General features: G+C 43.7%; 1 protein-coding gene across 2 annotated transcripts in view; it reads right to left on the reverse strand.

Annotated features, from left to right (window-relative positions):
- Positions 1 to 297: 297 nt before the first annotated feature.
- LOC147636815 (translocon at the outer membrane of chloroplasts 64-like) overlaps positions 298 to 17,864 on the reverse strand; it is a 49,661-nt gene continuing 32,094 nt past the window's right edge. Inside the window, exons 8-14 of one of the 2 annotated variants that reach the window (XM_086800375.1) lie at positions 4,693 to 4,827; positions 4,376 to 4,579; positions 3,689 to 3,816; positions 3,463 to 3,514; positions 3,319 to 3,388; positions 1,497 to 1,582; positions 457 to 616 (exon numbers count right to left, since the gene is read on the reverse strand). In XM_086800375.1, the coding sequence (XP_086656501.1) occupies positions 593 to 616; positions 1,497 to 1,582; positions 3,319 to 3,388; positions 3,463 to 3,514; positions 3,689 to 3,816; positions 4,376 to 4,579; positions 4,693 to 4,827 (699 nt within the window). In that variant the 3' untranslated portion in view covers positions 457 to 592. Of the gene's footprint in view, positions 617 to 1,496; positions 1,583 to 3,318; positions 3,389 to 3,462; positions 3,515 to 3,688; positions 3,817 to 4,375; positions 4,580 to 4,692; positions 4,828 to 17,864 lie in introns of both variants that reach the window. The other variant, XM_086800376.1, reaches the window with a different exon arrangement.

Below are 17,864 nucleotides of genomic sequence, written 5' to 3' on the forward strand. Positions count from 1 at the left end.
GGAAAGTCTGAGTGTTCAGCAGTACTTTTCGTGTGAATAGATATACGAAGTGCACCGACACACACTTGAACACACCTCTTCTCTTTTAAAACACCACCATAGTCTGATGTAGTCCTGACAAGCATTCTGTCTATAATTCAGAGAGTTGCTGAAGTGATGACAGGAAGAGACAAAGATCCAGCTTTATAAATGCATGCCAATGCAGAACAGCAAAAATGACAAACTCTCAACTTCTTTCACTTGTACAAATTCTTATCAAAAAGGTAATTCAAATGCCTACACTCGCAAACAAGACTCTTAAGTCAAAATTACCGAGATTCTCTGCATTAATCAAGGCCAAAGCAAATGGCCCCTGGCCTCATAACTGTACAAAGCTCACCACAAATTGCTATAATTAGCCAGCTTGGCTCAAGGCTCAAAAGAGTTCTTCATAACGTTTGACTCTTGGTGCCTGTTTGCATTCTATGCTTTTGGTAAAAAATGAATTAAACCTTCCAGCTGTACCAGTTGAATGTTGTGCATACAGAATGCTATTCATATAGAAGCTTCTTTAATCTTTTGACACCTTCCCCAGCGGTCTTGTTAGTAGGTTCTAGAACAAGAGCTTGTCCAAAATCTGCAACATTACTCAAAACCTTGACATATCAGAAAGACAGTTGTAACAATGTAGCAACCAACCTGTGTAAAAAAATTGTACACTTTCACTCCAAGTCATTAAGCACAATGCATGCACTACAAGAAGCACACTAGTAGTGAAAGTCTTAGTCAGATAAGCCCAATACTATCTATGTTACGGTTACTATACTAAGAAATTAACAAGCTTAAGGTCACAAATACATCTTATTTCATATGCCCATTGATTAATCGAGCAACCAAGACTGAGATGTCAAGGCACAATTAACAAACTTAAGGTCACGAATACACAATGATTAATTGAGCAACCAAGACTGAGACGCCAAGGCAACCCTATCGTCACATGCATCATCCACAGGCACAATGCATTAACCACACAACCACCATTGGAAGCCCTGTTCAATAGAAGGGGAAAGACCGAGAGTGACCGATTTGATTAGATTTTGCACGACTGGTGTGCAGGTTGATGGTCCAGGTCTCAACCTTATTATGATGGAGCTACATGAGTAGAGATGAATCATGAGAGGTACAACCAGAAAAACCCCAGTTGATCCAGAACGTGAACATCCAGTCATGATAACTATTTATGAACTTGGTTCAGCCTCAAAGTCAAAAATAGAAAAATGAGAACAAGCAACCACAGTCGAGATGCAGACACCCCTCTCAAACAGACTCACAAAATACTTGAAGAAACACGGACTTTTCCTCAAAAATTCTCTAGGAAGATGCAGGGAGTTTGGCAAATACGGATGCCCAAGAAAGTGCTAGAGACCAATAGGAGCCCACCCCACCTCGTCTGAGCATTCATTTATCCTCCAACCCTCTTCAACCAACCCTCAGCAGAACAGTATCCCAGAACTCACCAATTCAGTAACTCTGCAGCAAACCTTGAGATTAGAACCTTCATCTGGAAGAGGCGTAAAATTCAATATGTTGCGCTGTTCCCAGCCTGATTTGCACAGACAGCAGGGGGAGATAATTTGAGTTCATTTTTCAGCGACTACTTTGTACAGTTCTCATTTTCATATTTCTAGAAAAAATGCTAAAATGGCGACATGGCCTCAAGGAGTTTCAAAGTCTGTTGCTCTTGGTAATGGCATGTGCATGTGCACCTCATACATGGGGAGATGATGTGAATTCTTCCCATTACCTCAAGACGACGACTCCATCACAACCTAATTTGCGGCTACGCCCTACGCACAGCATCTAGCATAGACAGAAGCACATAACAAACAATTTTTAGTGTGATGGTCATCAGGATGCTCGGCAGCCCTTGAAACAATTACAGGGTCTACAAATCAGCTATAGGTTTAGGGGAAAAACAGAAACAGAAGATGGCTGTTGTTAGCTGTAATGAGTGGTTTTGCTGGACAAGAATCTCTCAGGTTGGTAAGGGCAGGCCACATGAGCTGCTGTTGAAGCAAGCTGAGAGGGTAACAGAGGCAGCTTGCACCAGCGCTGATATAAAAGTGAGCCACTCATACCCACCGACTGCCCTAAGAGACAGCCCACAGAGACAGCACCACAGCAGCCCGTGCACATTTTGGCCCAACCTGCCAAACATCAACAGCACAGAATATACCCAAGAAGCCTAAAAGAAATCAACCCACAAAAGGGTTTTTCCAAGCCAGAAGAGCGAAGCCTCATCTTAAACAGTCTCCAAAAGCCCCCATGTAAAGAGATCTTTCCATTGTTGAGAGCTCTGGGGAACCCTTCAAAAAAAACAGTCCAGCAAAACAAATTGTGATTTAAACAAGAATGTACTAGGCCACTTAAATAGCCTCTATAACAGCTAATATAAAAGGGATACTGAAGGCTGCTATAAATCAACATTTTAGTATGCCTTGTAGAGGCATTGGAAGTGATTTTGTGCTGAAAATAGCCAAGTGAGAATCTCTAAGAGCTCAAGGGTGGCAATCCCTGGGTCAAATAAGTAAAAGGGAAACCCAAATAACATTTATTCACAGGCTCCAAAATTGTCCAAATGTCCCAACAGAATCAGTATTCCCACAGACAGGCACATCAACATGAGCAGGATCAAGTTGATAAATGTGTGAGGAATGATTGACTAAAGATACACCACAATGGCAATGGCATATCTGCACTTTATAACAAAGTTCAGGATCTCTTAGAAGCTGGGCCATTATTTTCCAAAGGCCAAGCTTCATATTTTGAGGCATCCTAACCAATATGGCCATACAATGCTTTTCCAACATTCTTGTCAATGACATTGGAAAGGGTTGCTTGGCAAGTTGGAATGCAAATATTTGATGGGGTTGATCTACTGTAGAAATCCAAGCTAATTGGTAAACAAAATCCTGATTTACAGCTAGACTGTGTTAGCATTTCACAAGACTTTGTTAGCATTTCACAATGCTAGGCCAAAATAAGAGGAACCCACAGCCCGTCAAAGACTAGACATTATCGAAAGGATAGCACATATTATGTTTCATATCAAAAGAGAGCCATATTCTATCATCTAAAGAGAAGATAAATAGTTCACCAAGTCAGAACCAACAATATGTACGTGGACAACCTGCACATTGTGCTCCCTGTGCTGCTTGCGATATTTTAAATGACACAAACTTGCACATGTCCCTCACTCTCCGTCCTTAGGCACAATGCAAAAGTGTAGCACTACAGGATAGTAGGTTCGTGGTTACAGTAAAGACACATAGTCAGTACCTTCATCAGCCTCCTGGTAGTAACCGAGAAATTCCCGAGCTGTAGCCCTCCTCAGATGAGCTTTCACATTCTGTTTTGCCAGGTAAAATCATATTACTATCCAGAAACATTCAAGAGCCAATCAAAATTTAGATTGTATCGAACCTTTTTATCAAGCTCAATAGCCTTGCTGCAGTCAGCCTCTGCTTGGTGAAAACTGCAGTAAACACCCCCCCCCCCCCCCCCCCAAAAAAAAAAAACACACTCAGCTTATATTTTGGATCTACTTTAAATTTAAATATGCAGCTACTGTGATACGCAATATTTTGGATCTACTGTAAATTTAAATATGCAGCTACTGTGATACGCTAAATAAAAAAGACAAACATACCTGCACATAGCTAAATATGCTGCAGCTCGATTGTTGTAATATGTTGCATTCTTCTCATCACACCGTATAGCTTCAGAATAGCAATCTATAGCCGTTCTAAAATCTTTCTTCTTAAAAGCAGCATTACCCTATAAAACAAGTGTGTCGGTAAGTCTTATTTTAAGACCTAGAGCAAAAATAGTTACCATAACACACGCCATGCTGTTGGGTATTCGGAGCTTCACGTATGTGTGACCATCTAATGTGTACCCTCTTGTGTCTGTGTAAACAGCCCCCAAGGGATTAAGTGTACGAGTGTATGTGTGTATCCACCCTATGTGTGTGAACGACATTATTCATGTACATGTGTGTGTGTGAACACCCCTTATAACTAGATAAGTGTATGCCATGTGTCATGTCTCCATATGTGAGTGTGATTTGTAAGGGTCAAAAGATAAGGTTCTAAACCTACAAAAGCATTAAGGTTATACACATTAATCTAAGCTTTATTGAGCCGTGCAGTTTTGAGCCTCTCTCTCTCTCTCTCTCTCTCTCTCTCTCTCTCTCTCTCTCCACACACACACACATGCATGATGGAGTTTCACCCACCATAGCTGTTCCTGCTAAACCCTAACCCTAGGCCTGGTCTTCACACACGACTAGATGCCACTAATTATGATGGTACAGCTAACAGTCCAACTAAAATACCTTCTCTTTAGCTGCCTCAGCAACCTCTGGCCTTGGAGCTGCCTTAGCAGCCGGACTTGTGCCAGACCCGTAAGCTTCAACTTCCTTTTGAAGGACTGCAAAAAGTGACTTCACGTTGTTGAGTAAAAAGCGGTCTGCCCCATGCTTGGCAATCAAGGACACCGCTGCTGGACATCCATTGTGCTTTCCAATGGGTATACTCACCTGCATTAAATAAAAGGCACACCCATACCACGGCCACACAAGATTCATTTAAAAGCCGCAAAGCCAATCCAACGTCTGAGAATGTAATAGACTGCAACAAGCAGCACTTGTACCTGGCAACAGCCTGACATGCCAGCTACACTCAGGAGTGTAAAAGCCTTGTCCCGAAAATCTCCTAGCATAGACCCTTTTGACTGCAATTTTGGAGGTGCCCCAGGAGCAGTTGGCATCACTAGGATCCCATCACTCTGCAAATGAATGAGACTGGGTTAGACCACAATTGAGACTCAATTCACCCCATATTCAAGAAAAAGAAAACATATCCCTTCAAAACATGTTAAGTGGTTATCCAAAGACTCCTTGATTCTGATATGAGTATTCAAAAATCCACGTCTAAAAAAGCCAACTATAACTCACGAGTCAATAGAAGATAACACATCATGTTTAAAGGAATGCTCCGCAGTCACTACTACTAGTGGGAATCACGATCTCTTCAAGTTAACCTCCATACAACGGGCACTTCATATATGCCTATTCTGTCAAAATGCAAGGATATGCAAGGGCAGCAATTAGGGTCTTTAATCTGTTTATTTTAAGGGGTCTTTCAAAGCATGAACTGGCTATATCAAGTTGGCTCTCTGGTCTTCGCAGGTTCTGGGATCCACCACAGATTTTGGAAAAAATTCATGCGGAAGAAAAACCCAAAAAAATAAAAAAGAAGAACACAAGATCAATATGAAGGAAGGCTACCAGAATTCAGCATTCCCACGCAAATCAATCAAACAATTTTAGACTCAAGTGAATTGTGAGATAGCTGCTATAAAAAGCCCATCATAAACCCACAATCCCCCCCCCCCAAGGCATACCACCCCAGTACCACTTGTTACACTACCAAATACAGTGCCCCTTGCTCTTGAAATCTCTTCAACTCGAGTTTCTAGAGCGCGCAAAGTCGGTGCTTCATTACAAGAACAAATGTCCTCCAAAATCACCATTATAAAAGGCTTCTCTAGCTTCATGTTCCTTGCTTAACTACAGTTCTTCGTTGAAACATTCACGATTTTTTGGGTATCTGTGACAAGGCAAGCACGTGTAATACAAAAAACCGATGGCTCAAATCACAGCATACATTCAGCCGTATTAGCGGACATGCAGATTTCACATTGTGGAGTTTTCGTCCAAGTTGCGGCCAGTTGATATTGTGCTAATTCTTTCTATCTTTAGCGATGAATTTGCCCTATCAACTACTTATTTACTGTACTAATTCTTTCTATTTTCTACTTCCCTTAGTGCTAGGCTTCATTATGGTTGAGTCTGCCCTGCATCGCCGGAGGTTTGACAGCAATTCAATACGAAGAGCTTTGTGTGAATGTGTGTGTGTGTGTGTGTGTGTGTGTGTGTGTGTGTGTGGAGTGCGCGCGCGCGCGCGCGTGTGTGTGTGTGTGTGTGTGTGTGTGTAGAGTGCGTGTATATGCTAAGTATTCGCATCAAGATGTGCTTATATTGCAGGTGGATATTGCTAAGGCATTTGACAATGTTCAATGGGATTTCATCTCTCAGATCATGACAAAGTTGGGGTTTGGTCCCAAGATGGCAAATGCTGTTTACTGGCTTTATTCTGGCTCTACTGCTCAGTGCATTCTTGGGCACCATCTGTCTCGGTCATGCATATTGGGTCGATCAGTTAGACAGGGCTGCCCTGTAACTTGGTTGAACACAATGCTAATCAATACACTTAAATACACAATGAGCCGGAACGGCCGACCCCTCCCTTGAGTAAATTGTATTACTATTGGAGAAATTCAATACATAGTTTCACGGGCATCCATTGCCAAATCCTCCATGCTAATGCATATGAAATTCAGCATTTAGAAAACAATGGTATGTCGATGTAGATCACCAAGGAGCTGCCTTGATGCCCGGCCCGACTTCAGTGCCCATATTCTCTACCATTGGTTCTATGTTCTACCAAGCAAGGTAGCAACATCTTCAAGAGCACATAGGACAAGAGAAATACTACATAGGGCGGCTAAACAAGGAGTCCTGCCCTTCTACTGAGTAAGTAATGACAATACATTGTCCAATTACCTTACCAGTCTTCATAGAAGTTGTTGCAAGCGGAAGCCTTCGCGTTGGAAGCTTTAGAAGTGTTGATATCTTCGATTTGCCGCAATCCTTCGCGACAAAAGTCTTCAAGAGGATGAAGGGAACCTTGGGAAAGCTTCCCCTATGGTTCAACTTAAGAAAGGAAGGCTGAAATTAGGGTTTTCAGCAAAAAGACCAGAAATTACAGCAAAAATGAGAGCTGTTTTGCTGAATTTCAGTTGGGAGTGAGTAGGAGAGTGATTAGCACTTGGAAACACTCTTGGAAGCTTGGAAAACACCCTGGCAAGTTGGGTATGGCTATGGAGAGCTTGGAAATGGAGAGAAATGGTGGAAAAACAGAGTTTTCAGCCTCTAAAAATCCTCATGAAGAGAAAACACGAATTTAAGTGAATTGGGGTCCAATCAGGTGAAGGGACATGGGAAGATGCCCATTTATGAGTAAAAGGGGAGGATCAGGTCCTGGACATTGAGTCTTGTCTGCCTCGGGACTTCAGTGAGTGTGAACTTGGAAGAGGTCATAATTTATAAGTGACTTTTGGGCGTCTAAACTTTAATGAAATGGGAACGCACTCACTTATAAATATTGGCTAAGTCCTAAGGGCTATTTGAGCCTAGATCGGGAAATACTTACCACCTGTTCACATGCCACACAACCATGTCAGCAAACAGTTTCACACGCACGGTTCACGGGCGGGCGTCCCCTTACCCGAAACTACTCATAGGTCATGCAAGCATGAAAACAGCATGCAATTTCATTTGCAGGCAAGCACATAAAGATGCTATGCAATGCAACATTGGCATGAGCAATTTCCGTTCATGAAACCATATAAGACCAGGCGTTTCCAGGCAAGTATATGCAATACCAGACCCAGTGGAAAGCCAATCCTCCAGGCGTTTCCGGGCATGTACACAAATGCACAAGTCCCAGTGGAAAGCCAAGTCCTCCGAGCGTTTCCCGGCATGTACACAAAGGCACAAGTCCCAACGGAAAGCCAAGTCCTCCAGATATTCCGGGCATGATAACATCAAGTCCCAGCGAAGCCATGGACACTAATACAATATGTACATAGTGTGAAAGCAAGAGTGAACCATTCGGGTGGCCAAATGGTGACATTCCCGCCCGCTTCTAAACAGTTGTCCGCAACTGAAATGCATCCAAATATGTCTGAAGCACATGCGGGCAATCTTTGAAGAACTCTTCATCTACCCATTTAGCATCAATGGGAAGATGGTTCTTAAACTTCACAAGGTAACGCCTCACAACTTTGCCTGCAGCAAGCTTGCGTTCCTTGTAATACACAATCTGCTCTGGCTGCAAGATCTCCTCAAACTCATCCACTTCTGGTGGATCCTCAATGACCATTTCACTGGGCTCCGGCCCTACATATTTGAGAAGAAGACTCACATGAAAAGCATTGTGTATGTGCCAATGACTAGGTAATGCCAATCTGAAAGCCACTTCATTGATCTTCTCGATCACTCGAAAAGGTCCATAGTACCTGGTTGCAAGCTTAGGATATGCACCCTCTTTGCCAGGCCTCTTTGCAAGTCTTGCTTTCTCAAATTTCAGCAATACCCAATCATTCTCTTTAACATCCAATTGCCTTCTATGCTTGTCGGCAGCCTTTTTATGCTTGTCTTGTGACCTTGCAATGGCTGTCCGCGCCTGAGCAAAAGCAATATCCAAGTCTCTTACATACTCATCAGCTGGAAATATCTCATCCTTTGTGTGAAGGATGGGTGGCAAAACCACCTTACCATAAACAATCTCAAACGGGGCCTTTCCCGTAGATGCATGCACCGTGTTGTTGTATGCAAATTCCACAAGCGGTAAGTACTTCTCCCAATAAGACTTCTGATCCGCCACAACATTTCAAGAGATCCAACACGGCTGAATTTGCAGCCTCACTTTGCCCATCCGTTTGAGAGTGAGAAGCTGATGAGAAGTCCAATTTGGTGCCCATATTATCAAATAAGGCCCGGCGAAAGAGACTTGTAGTCCTGGGATCTCTATCCCCCACAATGGACTTCGGCATTCCATGATATTTGAACACTTGTGCAAGATGTATTTTAACCATATGCTCAGCTTTGATGGTCTTTTTGACCGGCAAGAAATGAGCTTGCTTGCTAAACCTATCCACAATTGTCCAAATCGCATTATTACCCTGTTGGGTACGTGGCAAGTCCATAATGAAATCCATTGTAATACTTTCCCATGGCTGCGTGGGAATAGGCAATGGCTGAAGCAAACCTGGTGCCTTTTGCCTATCAAATTTGACCTTTTGACAGGTGATACATGCACGTACATGTGCCTCTATGTCCTTCCGCATAGCTGGCCAAAAGAAATACCACTCAATCATGTGCGTAGTAGGCATTATGCCTCTATGACCAGCATATGGAGGAGCATGGCACTCATCCAAAACCTTTTGCCTCATGTCAGACACCACACATAGGCAATTATCTTTCATGAGATAGCCCTCTTTGATCACATATGAGGCATGTGCATGACCAGCCATCAAATCAGCCCAAATAGTGGCAAAATCAGCATCCGTATGATACAAATCACGCATGGTAGACAAGTTCCCATGAAGGGCAACTGAGATAGCTGCTACATACGGCTTTCGTGACAATGCATCGGCCACTACATTCTTCTTTCCTGGGGTGTGCAAGATCTGAAAATGAAACATAGAGAGGAAATTGGCCATCCTCATATGCTTCTCTGACAACTTAGTTTGAGTAAGAAAATACCTCAAACTCTGGTGATCTGTCTTCACAGTGAAATCAGCCCCAAGAAGGTAATGTTTCCATATAGTAAGTGCATGAATTACAGCCAAGAGCTCTTTCTCATAAATGCCAAGAGATAGCTCTGCATCATGCAATCTACGACTCTCATAAGCCACGGCATGTCTCTCTTGATTAAGGACAGCCCCTATGCAATTTCCAGATGCATCACATTCCACACAAAAAGGCTTTTGCAAATCCGGAACGATCAACACTGGACCATGAGTAGTTGCATCTTTCAATTTGAGGAATGCATCTCTCTCTACATTAGTCCATTTGAACACGGCCTTCTTCTTTGTCAAATCATGCAAAGGAGAAGCAATCCATGCAAAGTGCCGAATGAACCTGCGGTAGTAAGAGCATAATCCAAGAAAACTACGGATCTCATGGACCTGTGTGGGAGAAACAGGATTAGGGTTAGGTCATGTGGGAGACATACACAGAGAAGCAAGGGAGAGAGAGAGAGAGAGAGAGTTGTGGGGATAAGTCAACTCATGATATATGAGTGTGTGACTCCCCTATCACACATGTATATTGCACTAGTACACATAGTGCACTTAGTACATTAAAAGTACTAAGTGTACTATGTACTATAACTTTATGGGCTTGTACACACTATAAGGGTAGGCATTATGCCTTTACCCCAACAACCTCCCACTTAAAGGCAAAGTGCCCTTAAATGAAGGAAAAGAAAAATCAGCATGTACATGATAATATACAAGGCCATATCAAGGCTGAAACTGGCCTCATCCAATGCCCATCAAGTGTCTGCAATGAGCAAAACGCTCCGGAGGCAAACTCTTCGTCAACAGATCAGCCGGGTTGTCATCTGTATGAATCTTAACAAGCTGAATTTGCTTGTTCTCTATCACCTCTCTGATGAAGTGATACTTCACATCCACATGCTTCGTCTTTGCATGAAAGACAGGGTTCTTTGCCAACTGGATGGCACTCTGACTGTCACAATGCAACAATGGAATATCCCCTGTATAACCCAAATCAACCACTAACCGAGATAGCCATAATGCCTCCTTGCAAGCCTCTGTGGCTGCAATATACTCGGCCTCTGTAGTAGATAAGGCAGTGCACTTCTGCATCCTGGATATCCATGACACAGCACCTCCTGTGAATGTAAACACATAACCGGTAGTAGACTTCCGGTTATCTGGATGACCGGCATAATCCGAATCCGTGTAACCATGCACTAATGCATCCTGTTTGCCAAAACAAATGCACAAATCCTGTGTGCCCTTCAGGTATCTCATGACACCTTTCACTGCTTCCCAATGCTTCTTGCCAGGGTTGGCCATGTATCTAGAAACCACTCCCACTGCAAATGCAATGTCCGGCCTAGTAGCAACCATGGCATACATGAGACTGCCACAAGCTGAAGCATACGGAATCTTGGCCATATCAGCCCTGTCTCTATCTGACTGTGGGCTGTCCATAGCACTGAGTTTCACATATGGAGGCAAAGGAGTACTAGTCTTTTTCCCCCCGTCCATATTGAACCTCTGCAAGACTTTGCCAATGTATTCCTTCTGAGACAAATACAACACATGCTGATTTATGTCCCGAAGTATCCGCATACCCAAGATGTGATTTGCATCACCCAAATCCTTCATATCAAAGGTTTGATGCAACCTCTGCTTCAAGGCATTCATCTCTTTACGAGATTTCCCGACAATCAACATATCATCAACATACAAGATGAGGATCAATAGACTGCCATCCAAAGCTTTCTTGGTGTACAAGCAGTGATCTATGTCACTTCTCTTGAATTTCTGGGATTTCATGAATGTATCAAATTTATGATACCATTCCCTTGGTGCCTGTTTGAGTCCATAAAGACTCTTTTTCAGCTTGCATACAAGCTTCTCCTTTCCACTCACTGCATAACCCTCTGGCTGCTGCATATATATCTCCTCATGGAGATCACCGTGAAGAAAAGCAGTCTTCACATCCATCTGAATCAAGTCCAGATCACCATGTGCAACCAAAGCTAACACAGCTCTAAGTGTGGTCATCTTGACCACTGGAGAGAAGATCTCATCAAAGTCCACACCATATTCCTGCTTGAAGCCCTTAGCCACCAACCTGGCTTTGTATCTTGGCTTTGCATCAGGTGCAACTTTGAGCCTGTAAACCCATTTGCATGGCAAAACCTTCTTGCCTGCAGGCAAATGCACCAACTTCCATGTTGCTGCGTATGATCTTTCTATTCACGGGATCCCAAAGTCTATACCCCATTTCACCTCTGTCACCATATCCTAGGAATATGCATTTGTGAGACTTAGGATCAAGTTTGGTGCGCATTTCCCTGCGTATGTGCACGTACGCAACGCAACCAAACACTCTCAAGTGCTTGTATGACGGAGGCTTCCCTATCCATACTTCTTCTGGCACTTTCCCACCAAGCCTCGTGTTAGGTGACCTGTTTATAAGGTGAACGGCTGTCATAACAGCTTCAGCCCAAAAACCATGAGGTAATGCAGCATGTGACAACATAGAACGGACCTTCTCCTGAATGGTCCTGTTCATCCTCTCTGCTGTCCCGTTTTGTGGAGGATCATAAGGAGTAGAGAGCTCCCTCTTGATGCCTTTAGCATCACAAAAGTCCTGAAACTGTTTGGACATATACTCTCCCCCATTGTCGGAACGCAAAGCCTTCAGTGTTTTGCCAGTTTGATTCTCAACAAGAGCAACAAACTTCTCAAACACTGAGAATGTATCACTCTTCAAACGAAGAGGATAGACCCACACCTTGCGTGTGGCATCATCAATAAAAGACACAAAATATTTTGCCCCTCCCAAAGAAAGCTGAGGCATCTCACATACATCTGTATGCACAAGCTCTAACTGAGCATCTTTCTGTCCAAGAGCTTTCTTGTGGGGGCACTGCAGTTGCCTGCCATATATACAATGCTCACAAAATTGAAAACTTGAAAACTTTAGAGAAGGCAAGTAACCCAAACGAGACAATTGCTCCATTCCTTTGACACTCATGTGTCCCAACCGGCTATGCCACATAGAAATTTCCGGCAGCTCGGTTGCATTTACATTAGCATGGTGACAAACACCTGCATGCATAAAGTAAAGAGTGTCCACCTTACAGCCTCTGGCAACAACCAGTGAGCCCTTACTAATTTTCCACTTTCCACTACCAAATGTGGTAACATAATCAGCATCATCAAGCTGTCCAGTAGAAAGCAGATTCTTCTTGATCTCAGGCACATGCCTGACATCATGGAGCATAAGCTGTGAGCCATCTGAAAACACAAGCCTCACATCACCTCTGCCAAGAATCTTGCATGCATGGTTATCACCCAAATAAACCACTCCTTCATTGCCAGCAGTATACCTGACAAACAAGTCTCTGCAACCTGTGACATGAAAGGAGGCACCTGAATCAATGATCCATGAGTGCATACCATGACCACCTGTAAGAAGTGAATGGGCATCAAGTGAAGAAGTAAATAGGACCTCATCCTCACTGCCACCTGCATGTGACACATTGATTTCTTCAATCTTGACTCCACTTTTGCCCTTTGGCTTTACATCTTTGGCTTCATCTTTCTCTTTGTCTTTGCCTTTTCCCTTTTCTTTTTGATCATTTTTCCATTTGTAGCATTGCTTTTTAATGTGTCCCTTCTTGCCACAATAATGGCATTCCAAATCCTTTTTGGAGCGAGACTTGCTCCTTCCTCTTTCTTGGCTCTTCCCCCTTTGCTGGGATCTCCCACGTGCATTCATTGCATTGGACTTTCCAACAGAGTTGTTTTTCCTGTTCATCTCTTCTTGAAGAAGAGCACCCTCAACATCTGCATATGACAGCATAGCATGCGAATTGCTAGTGGCTGTCCTGAATGTGTCCCAACTCTCTGGCAAAGTGCATAACAGAAAAGTGGCTTTGAACTCATCGTACATTGTCAACTTTTGATTAATGACCTGGCTGACAATACCATTAAACTCATTTAGATGGGCTGTCATAGACGCCCCTTCCTTCATCTGAAGACCTATGAGTTTCTTCAACCAATACACTTTGCTTGAGGCACTTTGTTGGGCATACAAGTCCTGCAATCTCTGCCACATTCCCCAAGCTGTCTTCTCTTCACGAATGCTGAAAAGTAATGAGTCTAACACAGACAACATGATAGTAGATCTTGCCAGCTCATCCATATCTTCCCACTCTTCAGCAGTAAGAGAAGCGGGCATTACACCCCTTTCTTTGATAGGCTTGTGCTGCTTTTTTTGGAGCAACACATTGTAGCGCTGGGTTTGCCAAATATCATAATTATGTGAGCCTTCAAGCTTCTTGATGTGAAGCAATGAAGAGCTCTCACCTGTGGTTGCCATAGCAAAATGCAACCTGTCAATGCCTGACTCCCTGCAAAATGTGCAAACACTACACCAAAAGCACACAAAGTGCTCACAGTTTTTCTCCCAAGCTTTATCTCCCACTGCGGAAGCACAAATGCAACTTTTCTCCCACTTTATGTGATGAAAACACCAAAATCTGGTTGCTGCAGATTTTGGACAGCACCTTAAATATGCTCTTTAGCCCTTCCAAAGTACTGTACAACAGTACCAATTGCTCACAAATGATGTACCAAACCTGTACCGGCAAGTACAGCAGCTGAAATTGAACCTTTTGGTCACTCAAAACAGTGTACAGCCATGCCAAAACATGCACAAAGCTGTGCCAAATCTGTACCAGCAGGTACAATAGCAATAAATGCTCTCCTGGCTGTCCAAATGAGTGAAAATCAGACTTTTACAGTCCTGTACACTGTATACAACAGTCCCGAACAGAAATTGGGCAAAAGCCCCTTGACTGCAAGCTGATTTTTGAGGATTCAAGCAATAAATGTTGCCTGCTGCTTTGCCAAGCTCAACAAGCATACGAACTTGAAAAGCCCCTTGATTTAAGATCAATTTCTGATCATACATGGTACATTGACGCACATGAAGGCATCCAGAGTGTTCACGATGCTTCCCCCTGGCCACATATACATCAAATACATGAAACCCCCTTGATTTACAGGCACATTGAGTGCTTGTAAGGCATCAACACATTATCCACAGCATCAAATGCGATTGCCTGCGTGCAAATCAACCAAATCGGCACAAAAGCCCCTTGATTTGCACTGCAATTTGCTGCAATTTTGCCCAAATGTGCGATTTTTCACATCATACAGCATGTATGAGTGCTTAATTGCACAATTACATCAAAAGCCCCAAATTTCGACATCCAATTTCCTGCAAATTAATCCTGATTGTGACCAATTTCCTGCAAATTGATCCTGATTGTGACCAATGTCACCCAATTTTGCCAATTTTGCTCAGAAATTGAGCAATTCGGCACCTGTACCTGCTCAATTGATTGAATTGATAAGAAATTCCCAAAATTGAAGGCAAATACCTCTTAATTTTTGAATTTCTCTGATCTGCAGGCTGAATTTCAGTTGTTGCAGGAGAAAGGGGGGGGCACCTCTGATGCTGCTGCTCGTCAGGCTTCTACAGTCGTATTGAAACGGAGGAGGCGCCCGTGGCTAGTTGTGCAGAGTAGGAGGTTGGGCAGACCAGCGTGGCTGTTGGGGAGGCGGACTGTTGACCAGTCGTACAGAGAGAGTCGGAGCAGCGTGGCTGTTGGAGAGGCGGACATGTCATAGTACAACGAGCTACCGTGGCACGTCAAAAGGCGGCAGCTTTGTCTGCGAGGTCGATTGAGAGGCGATCCGGTCGAGCTGGCCTTTGACGCTCATATCGATGAGGCGAGAGCCGTCCTTGCCGAAGCGGACGATGAAGCCGGCAATGATTCAACGGCTGCTGCCTTCGCCACGTTTGCACGGTTGACGCCCGCCTTGTGGACTTCGTTCGCCTAGCGTTTGTTCGCCAACGCTCACTTCGCCTTCTCCGCCAGCAGCGCTAGGACTCCACGTCACTTAACTTGAGCGCCGCCTGCTCTTCGCTCCTCGCTCGACGTCTGGTTGAATGCGCTGGCTTTTGCCACCTCCACCTTGCTGCCACTTTGCTGCCTTTGCCGTGTAAGCTGAAACCTGCTGGTCGCTTCTGGCCTCTTCACACACAGGCTGCGCCCAGCCCTAGACCGAGCACAAAGGCTCTCCCACAAAGACCGAGCACAAAGGCTCTGATACCAGTTGTGTGGGAGAAACATGATTAGGGTTAGGTCATGTGGGAGACATACACAGAGAAGCAAGGGAGAGAGAGAGAGAGAGAGAGAGAGAGAGTTGTGGGGATAAGTCAACTCATGATATATGAGTGTGTGACTCCCCTATCACACATGTATATTGCACTAGTACACATAGTGCACTTAGTACATTAAAAGTACTAAGTGTACTATGTACTATAACTTATGGGCTTGTACACACTATAAGGGTGGGCATTATGCCTTTACCCCAACAGGACCGAACTCAAGTCGAGCCAATTCCGAATTGCATCAATCTTTGCAGGATCCATCCGCACTCCATCTTTGGACACAATATGCCCAAGATAATGTATCTCTGACAAGAAGAACTCACTCTTCTTTGCATTTATGAAGAGTTTATGCTTATGGAGCTCTTCAAAAACAATAGCCAAATGAGCTTTATGCTCTTCTTCGGTCTTCGAGAAGACTAGGATGTCATCAAGAAGACACCTGTAAATTTCCTGTACCCACGGAATATGCGATCCATCATTCTATTGAATGTAGCCGGGGCATTTGTAAGACCAAAAGGCATAACAAGATACTCATAAAGCCCAAATGTTGTCCTGAAAGCAGTTTTGTGTACATCCTCAGGCACTACACGCACTTGATGATATCCACTCTTGAGATCAATTCGGCTAAAGCATGCCGATCCATCCAACTTGTCAAGGATGTCGTCTATGCGTGGAATCGGAAACCTATTCTTGATCTTTTGAACCAAGAGGACGGGTGAACAATATGGGGAAGAGCTTGGCTGAACCAAACCCTTCTCAAGAAGCTCATTCACTTGCTTCATGATCTCGGATGCACTTACACGATAGGCTGGCCTATTAGGTGGTGAGCTACCCGGCACAAGATCAATGCGATGATCTTCCGGTCGTACAGGTGGTAACTCATTTGGTAACTCATCGGCAAAACAATCATTGTGCTCTTGCAAAAATTTCAGCCTATCATTACAAAGAGTGTTTACATGTACAGTAGTTTTCTCAATAGGATCTCGTACAAAAATCAAGTACGCAAAAATACTCTTTTTCATTACTTTCTTAATTTGTACATGAGATACAAGGGAAATGGTATCACCCTCTTCACCAGCATCAATTACATGTTCTCGGCCTTTATGTATGAAGGTGATCCTGTTAGTCTTGTAAGCCTTGCACGGATCAATACGTGTATGCCAAGGCTTTCCAAGCAATACATCACAGCCATTCAAAGGTGCCACAAGAAAATCCTCATGATCCACATAGCCTTGAATGTGTATGCGCAACTTGCCAAAAATAGGCATGACCTGCACTTCTCTACCAACAAAGGCAACCCCTGCTTCAATTTGAGGACCCATGTCCTCCACTTCAATACCCAAAGCAGCTGCCATCTGAGTGGATATGAAATTCTCCGATGCACAATCATCAAACATGAACAAAGCGGGTTGATCTTTGAGCTGTCCCCAAGCTTTATATACAACCCTATCTTTGCTATCATGTGAAGTGTTGCCCTGCACATCCGGAACCATATGCACATTAGGCTTCGGTACATTAGCATTTTTAGCTTTGTTCTTCTTATTTGGGCATGCTTTTGCCATGTGCTCAGTGCTGCCACAAGTAAAGCATTTGCCTTCACGCATATATTGCTCCTTCTTCTCAGCACTAAGACCAAAGTTTGCCGGCTTATAAGGGCGCTTGTTAGCAAACTTATTTTCAGCTTTTGGACCTGATTTGGCTTGGTTTTGGTCCCTTTTAGGTGGCTGTCCATCATTTTGCAGGTTTTGGATAGCCCTCTCTTTGCCTTGAAATGAGGGTTTAGCCTTGTTGGATCGACTCAATTTGAGTTCCAATTGCTCGGTGGCGGTAGCGGCTGCGATTAATTGGTGTAAGGTATGACCAGGATACATTTGTAATCCCGCTTTGTACACGGGTTGCAATCCTGATTGAAACCTTATCTTCCTTTCCGCCTCGGTGACATGCATAAATGGAGACACCTCCAAGAGCACTTTCCAAAACTTTTGTACATATGCATTTACCGATTTCCCCTCATTTTGCTTTACCCAATCCCACTTCATTGTTATCTCATTTAATGCATTGGGAGGCAAGAATTGAGCATAGAACCTCTCCTTGAACTCTTTCCATGATCTAACAGGATTCGGTGAGAGCTTCTCCGTGAGCCACCAATGGGCAGCAGTGCCTTTCATGAACATGCTTA

This window comes from Cibotium barometz, chromosome 7 (assembly GCF_041138505.1).
Source record: "Cibotium barometz isolate CiBa-2024 chromosome 7, ASM4113850v1, whole genome shotgun sequence".
Classification (NCBI taxonomy): domain Eukaryota; kingdom Viridiplantae; phylum Streptophyta; class Polypodiopsida; order Cyatheales; family Cibotiaceae; genus Cibotium; species Cibotium barometz.